We start from the raw sequence: 7237 nt of genomic DNA, 5'->3' as shown, positions 1-7237 counted from the left end.
CTTGGATGCTGGACCTAGGGAAGGAAACCCCAGCTCCTTGCCATGCACCGTTTGCCCCTTCCTTTGCGATAAAACACACATGCTCCTCTCTGAAGGGGACATTATACACAGCGTAGTATTTCTAGTGACATCAACAGTGTGGCGGTGACGGCCTTGGCAAGCGGGGCTCCTTCTCACCCTTTGGCCTGGAGCAAATGCCCAAGCCGTCCGAGGTGCCCCGCCCCCACACGGAGCCGCTCCGCGGCAGGTCCTCCCTGCTTCTTTCTGTCCCTGCGCCTGTCGCCTGTCGACGCTTTGAAAGCGTTCATTCATGCAACCGTTAGGCTATGGCTGTCCTCGGCTGTTGCTTCCCCTACATCTATTTATTTTTCTCTGACTGGTTTTCATTTGGTCTTCACAGACAGCGTCGGGCAGAGCTCATTTCTGCGCCGGCTCCCCACGGCTGTGGCAGCTGGAGAGGGCGGCCTGCGCGGGGCGACGGCGAGGGGACGTGGGGAGGGCGGCCCGCGGGAGGAGGCCAGGAAAGCTGTACGCACGGGCGGACTGTGACCTGCCGACAGGGAGTGGAAACGACTGAGTCCGCGGACGCGAGGGGCTGTGGGGCAGCTGGGAACAGAGGATTCCTGAAAACGAAAATATGTTGGCTTGCGCATCTCGAATATATTATTGTCATTCCTTTTATCTTATGAAAACAATTACAGAAATCACACCTCATATAAAAAGTTCTGAGCAGCTGCCTGGCATCTAGAGCGTAGTCAGGAAGCGGCAAGGACGGCGTCGATGAGGTGGGTGGTGCAGCTGACAGCAGAGGCTGGACTCGGTAAAGGAGCCTCTCGTCCGAAGTCCATTGTGTTCTCATTGCGCAGACTCTCAGATGGCCCTTCCTGCTCAAAGGCTCAATACTTTTTCTTATATTTGTGTGTGTGTGTGTGTGTGTGTGTGTATGAAGAACTTGCTGTCTGTATGTGAGTGCATTCATTTCAAAATTGCTCTTTTAATTGTATACTTTCTTGCAAACCTCTTAATAGTGGAACACGATTCATTAGACATCTTGTAGATAGCCTCCAAGGTGACCTCAAAGGACGCCAACGCCCTTGTCTTCATACCTTCATGTACTCCTCTTCCTTTGAGCGGGGTTTAACTTCAGCGACTCACTTCTAGCAAACAGAATGCGGCGGAGGTGCTGGGATATCGCTTCCAAGGCGGGGCTGTGATTCCTGACTTGCGCGATCTAAGGGGAGCCATCTGGCATGTTGTGAATCTCCCTGAAAGAGGACCATATTGCTAGGAACAGCGTGGGGCTCCAGAAAGCGGGGAACTAAGACTCTCAGTCCAACAGCCCTCAAGGACTTGAGTCCTGCCAACAACTACATCTGCCAGTTTGGCAGTGAAAGCATGCCCAGTTGAGCCTTCAGATGAGACTTCGGCTCCAGCTAGACTGCAACTTCATGAGAGACCTTGAGCCAGAAGCACCCCGTTGGCCTGGATCCTGACTCATATAAGACAGTGAACCTCAATATGAATTTCTTCACCGCACCAGCAACAGGCCATTCCCCCATCTCCCTCCCTCTCCTCAGGCCTCCCTGTTCCCTGAGGCATCGTATTGAAATTTGGTCAGTTGATAACCCTACTGTGGCCATTAGATGTTCAAGTGAAGGGTCACGTGTCTCTCACTTCAAATCAAAAGCTAGAAATATTTCAGCTTAGTGAGGAAGGCATGTCGAAAGCCAACATGGGCAAAAAGCTAGGTCCCTTGTGTCCCCAGAATGAGCCAAACAGTTAGCCAAGTGGCGAATGCAAAGGAAAAGTTTTTGAGGGAAATTCCAAGAGCTGCTCCAGTGAACACACGAATGATAAGAGAGCAAAACAGCCGTGCTGCTGATACGGAGAAAGTGTTAGTGGTTTCCATAGAAGTCCAACCAGCCACACAGCATTCCCTTAAACCAAAGCCTACTCTGGAGACAGGCCCTCACTCTCTTCAATTCCATGAAGGCTGAGAGGTGAGGAAGCTGCAGAAGAAAAGCCTGAAGCCAGCGGGTTGGTTCTTGAGGTTCAAGGATAGAAGCCGTCTCCATAGCATCAAAGAGCAAGGTGGAGCAGCCAGTGCTGCTGTTCACGCTGCAGCAAGTTCTCCAGACGATCTAGATGACAGATGAAGGTGGTTACAGGAACCAACAGACTTTCAGCGTAGATGAAATAGCCTTTTATTGGAAGAAGAGGCCACTGAGCATTTTCATAGCTGGAGAGGAGAAGTCGATGCCTGGCTTCAGGCCTTCGAAGGACAGGCCGCCTCTCCTGCGAGGGGCTGAGGCAGCTGGTGGCTGTCAGCTGAAGCCTGTGCTTGTTCGGCATCCTGGAAATCCCGGGGCCCTTAGGGGTTATGCTAACCCTACGCAGCCTGTGCTCTATGGAGGGAAAACGATGCCTGGATGAAACATCTGCTTACAATACAGTTTACTGAATATTTAAGCCCGCGGTTGAGACCTACTGCTCAGAAAAAAGGTTCCTTTCAAAATATTACTGCTTGTTGGCAATGTATGTGGCTACCCAAGGGCTCTGGTGGAGACAGACAATGAGATTAATGTTGTTTTCATGCCAGCTAACACGACATCCATTCTGTAGCCCGTGGATCAAAGAGTAATCTTGACTTGCAAGTTTTTTGTTTTTTGTTTTCTTTTTTTTTTAATTTAAGAAATACATTGTGTAAGGTCATAGCTGCCACAGATAGTGATTCCTCTGATGGATCTGGGCAAAGTCAACCAAAAGCCTTCTGGAAAGGATTCATCATTCTAGATGCCAGTAAGAATGTTTGTGATTCACGAGCACAGGTCAAAATACCAACATTAACAGGAGTCTGGAAGAAGTGGCTTCCCGCCCTGGGGGATGTCTCTGAGGGGTTCAGGACTTCCGGGGAGGACGTAACTGCGGCTGTGGCAGAAACAGAAGCGGAGCCTGAGGGTGTGACTGAATTGCAGGAGTCCCCGATCAAACTTTCATGTGAGGAGTGGATGCCTATGGATGAGCCTAGACGGTGGTTTCTTGAGGTGGCGTCTACTGCTGGTGAAGATGCTGTGAAGACTGGTGAGATGGGGAAGCAGGAGTTAGAACATGACTTAAGCTGAGCTGACAAAGCAGCCGCCAGGTTTAAGAGGCTTGACTCCAACTTTGAAAGAAGTGCTCCTGGGTAAAATGCTGTCAGACAGCATCGCGTGCTGCAGAGAAATCGTTCTTGAAAGGAAGAGTCAACGGGTGTGGCCAGCTTCATTGTGGCCTTCTTTTAAGGAATTGCCACAGCTCCCGCAGCCCTCAGGCACCGCAGGCGGGAGCAGTTAGCAGTCATTGCCACCGGCGCAGGCGCCTCCGCCAGCGGGAGGCGGCGCTGGGTGACTCCCTGACGGCACAGACGATGGTTAGGATGTTTTAGCCAGAAAGTATTTTTAAATTAAGGTATGTGCATTGTGTTTTTTTAAAGACATAGTGCTACACATTTTCTAGACTACAGTATAGTGTGCATATATCACTTCTATACGCACTGGGAAAATGGGAAGCCAAACCATTTATGTGACCTGCGTTACTGCGATACGGCCTTTGTCGCGGTGCTCGGAGACCGAACCCAACAGCTCCAAGGTGTGCCTACATAGCCCTTCTCAATGAGAACTACGCAAAACAGAGTCTTTGTACAAAAACAGGCTAATAAAGTTTTCTTTTGAAAGCACAATCGTACCTTTCCTGGTAAATTGCTACGTCCCCTCGTCAGCTGGGAGTTTTGTAGGTAACACGGGCAGTTCCTGGCTGTCTTCTGCAGTCGGCCCACAGCACCGGATGGAGAGGCGACAGGAGAGGACCACAGAGTTTGGGATTCGGAACTGATGACCATTTTTCCTGCTTGACTAAGTTTTTTTAAAACTCCACTTCCAAGGGCACACCAACCAGTCAGCGAATCCACTTGTTCCAGCGGGGGTGGAGCGCGGGGAGGAGCGACACGAACAGCTCGGGAATCCTTGTCTTCCAAGTGTCGCCGCGCGTCCCCTGGGGCCTCCCGGTCTCCCTGGAGCCCCGCCACCTAAACGCACGCCTCTTCCCCCGCCGGCCAGACGTGCCTCCTCGGCCACCTCCCGCTTCGGACTGCGGGGATCCCTCGGGCGAGCCCCGCTGAGAGGGTTCCCGGGACTCGGCGCCAACTGCCCGCCTCCTCCCGCGTCTCCGCCCCCTGCCAGGGCCGCTGGGCGCCGAGGGAGGCGCGGGTGCCGCTGCAGGAAAATGAGCGGTGCCCGGAGGGTGGCCCGGAGCTGCAGGTAAGCGCGCCGGACCTCGGGCCGAGCGGGCGGCGCCCAGGGGCTGCGCGGGGCGTCCCGGGCGGCCGGGGCGCAGGGTGGGGGGCGCCGTCCGCCCGGTCCGGGGGCGCTAACGCTCGCGGCTTGTCGCGCAGGGACGTGCCCGCGGCTGCCCCCGGGAGCGGCGGGAGGCGGCGGATGCGGTAAACGGGGCCCCGCGGCGGGCGCCGATGCCTCCGAAGATGGAGAAGTTTCTGCAAATCGCGCCCCACTCTCTGGCCATCGTCCTGGGCCCCGCCGAGGGTCCCGCGGGGGAGAGGTCCGGGGCCGCCCAGCCCGCGCCGCCGGCCCAGCCCCGGCAGCTCTCCCGGCACCACATCGGCTACGAGATCTTCGCCGACTTCAAAGCCGAGAACATGCAGCACTTCTGGAACAAGAAGGTCACGGCCGCGGTGGCCGAGACCTTCTTCCTGGGCTGGATCGACGAGCAGGTCCTGCTGATCCAGGGCAAAGAGGAGCATCTGGAGGTGCTGCGTGAGGGCTGGACGCGCCGGGCGCTGCGGCCGCCCTCGGGCTTCCACATCCGCTGCCTCGGTGAGTCCGGCCGCCGTGGGGAGCCGCCCCGCCCCGAGCGCGCCGCGGGCCGGGGAAGCCCCGGCCGCTCCCCTGGGCGCCGCGCGCCTCCCTCAGGCTCTGCGCCGCCGGGGGAGGGGCCGGCGGCCCTCTGCGAGAGCGGGATTGGGGGACAGCCTGGCACCTAAAACCGGGGTTTGTACCTTTCCCCACACGCCTCCCGGCCGGCGCGCGGAGCCTCCCTGGCGGCGGGGCGGTGCCGGGGGCTGGCCAGGTAGGCGGCGGCGGCGGCGGCGCGGGAGGCGCGGCGGGTCCGCGGCCGCTCCGGGGTCTGCGAGGGTCACCTTTGCCGCAGCGATCGGGACGGGGGAGTGTGTGCGAGCCGGAGAGCAGCCGAGAGAGAGGATCCAGGTAGCATCAGGTGGCCGCGGGCGCTACCGTGGGAGGCGGCGGCGGGCGGCTCAGGTGCGCGGCGGCCCCGGGATGCCCTTTCGGGGGATGCCCTTTCGGGGGATGCCCTTTCGGGGGATGCGTCTGGCTGCAGGCGGAGGGGTCGCCTTTTAAGCGCCGGCATTTCCCTGCGAGGCAGGGCTGTCGATTTCGTTTTCAGTATCCTGCCTCCGGGACAGGTTTCTTCAGGTCATTTTGTGTGTTGAAGGAAGGAGGGGACGCGAGGAGGACAGGAAAAGTCCGATCCTCAACGGCAGCGAAGGCAGGGCACCCGGGACGAGGGCCCGATAGGCGGTAACTCCGCTGCGCACCTGGTGCTTGACTAGCTGTTTGGTACTGCACCGCTCTCCACATTTTTCTCAATCCCGTGTGCATCTCTTTTAGAACATGCTTTTTAGTTTTGGACCGTGGGCCGGTGGCTAAACGCTTATAAAATAAAGGGTGTTTTATGAAACGGTTTCAAGAAAGAAAGCGTTCTTTCTCGTTCCAAGGTTTAGAAATGCTTTCGTGACATTTTGGGAAGAGGTCAAAAGTTCAAAAGCTAAGAGACTGTGAAGCCACCCTTTCCCTCGCCCACTGTTGGTCGCGGCCTTCCTCTGAGGGACTGGCTTTTACTTGCTCACGCGTCTTCCTCTAGGCATGTGGCAAATTTATAGCATTTAACATTTTTTTGTTGTTGTGTTTTGTGTGTTTCTGCCTAGCGGAAATCGTTAAAACTGCTTCCCTCCAATCGAACAGACAAAAAACCTGGTGAGGCTTGCATCTTGTTTGTTTTGTAAGCTGGGCTGAGTTTCAAAAGGTGTCTTAATTTTCTCCTTTATTGACTTTAGCAAAAACCCTCAATGGCGTCCCTGTAATTAAGCCATCTCGTAAAGGGGCAAGATTGATGTCTCTGAAAAAGACCTCCAGGCATGAGGAATAAGACTATATACCTTCATTGGTGTGCACTCTATAGATTGCATTGTAATAGTTTAAAAAAAAACAACCAACAACCTGATGTCACGCTTATGTTTCACTTTCTATTTTGGCAAACTTCAAGCATTTATAAAAATACTATAATCCAACAGGATATGGAGCCCCCGTGGACCCTTTCTCCAACTCCAAAATTTATCAGCGCGTGGCCAGTCCTTTTCCATCTATGCCCGCATGTCCCCTCCACCGTTTTGAATGTGCCCCTGTCAGTATAGCAATGGCATTTGACTTGTCCCTATTTCAGCTGCTCCTGCTTGTTTCCGTTCTGGAAGAACTGGTAAACTCATAGGTGTCGGTGGTCTACATATTGACCAAAGAAAAATATTGCGGCCATTAGGGTTTCACAGTGCTTTTGGTCATTGAGGGTTGCCCGTATCTGGGTAGAGAGCCTTCGGGAGTCACGGCGGACAGCGGCTGGAGGGAGTGGCAGCCGCAGCCCCCAGCTCAGCCCTTCACGCAGGGCCGGGATTGGAAGTCAAGGGCGGCCTTCTAAAAGGGAGGCATCGGGTAACCGGCCAAGCCGTGCCTGCTGGGATCCAAGGGGGGCTTTCTTTGGAACAGCCCCAGGGGTGTGGGGGTTCTACTCGAATTTTGCTTCAGTAATGGTGGCAAGGCTGAATCGTTGGAGAGAGTTTGTCTACTGTAAAGATTCCCTAAGGAAACCCATAGTGTCTGGTGCAAAGGTTTCCTATGTTTTTTGGTTGCAAGATTTTTTTTTATTGAGCTTTGAAATTCCAAAGTCTTGGAGTCACTGATGACGGGCTCACAAGCCTTTTCTTTTGAGCCACAGTGCACGTGTTGACAAGTTCATACCAAAGGAAAAAAAAATGCCCCAAGGGTATACTCAGAGGGAGCCTGGCTGTAAGTGTACTTTGAAAAGAATGCACGACATTATATAGGAATACCCTGGAATCTGACCAGTTTACAAGCAGGAATTCACAAGCAGGAATCACTGTCTTTGATACTTT

The 7237-nt window shown here is 54.6% G+C and overlaps 1 protein-coding gene across 1 annotated transcript in view; it reads left to right on the top strand.

Annotated features, from left to right (window-relative positions):
- The first annotated feature begins 4504 nt into the window (after positions 1-4504).
- The window catches only part of STOX2 (storkhead box 2), a 185294-nt gene continuing 182561 nt past the window's right edge, over positions 4505-7237 (top strand). Inside the window, exon 1 of the mRNA XM_054566188.1 lies at positions 4505-4868. Within this exon, the coding sequence (XP_054422163.1) occupies positions 4505-4868 (364 nt within the window). The remainder of the gene's footprint in view (positions 4869-7237) is intronic.

Source organism: Pteronotus mesoamericanus, unplaced genomic scaffold (assembly GCF_021234165.1).
Source record: "Pteronotus mesoamericanus isolate MK-2021 breed Mesoamerican mustached bat unplaced genomic scaffold, CSHL_Meso_final contig_169, whole genome shotgun sequence".
In the NCBI taxonomy this organism is placed as follows: domain Eukaryota; kingdom Metazoa; phylum Chordata; class Mammalia; order Chiroptera; family Mormoopidae; genus Pteronotus; species Pteronotus mesoamericanus.
Note: the sequence above shows the minus strand (reverse complement) of the source record. Positions and strands in the feature narration are given on the sequence as shown.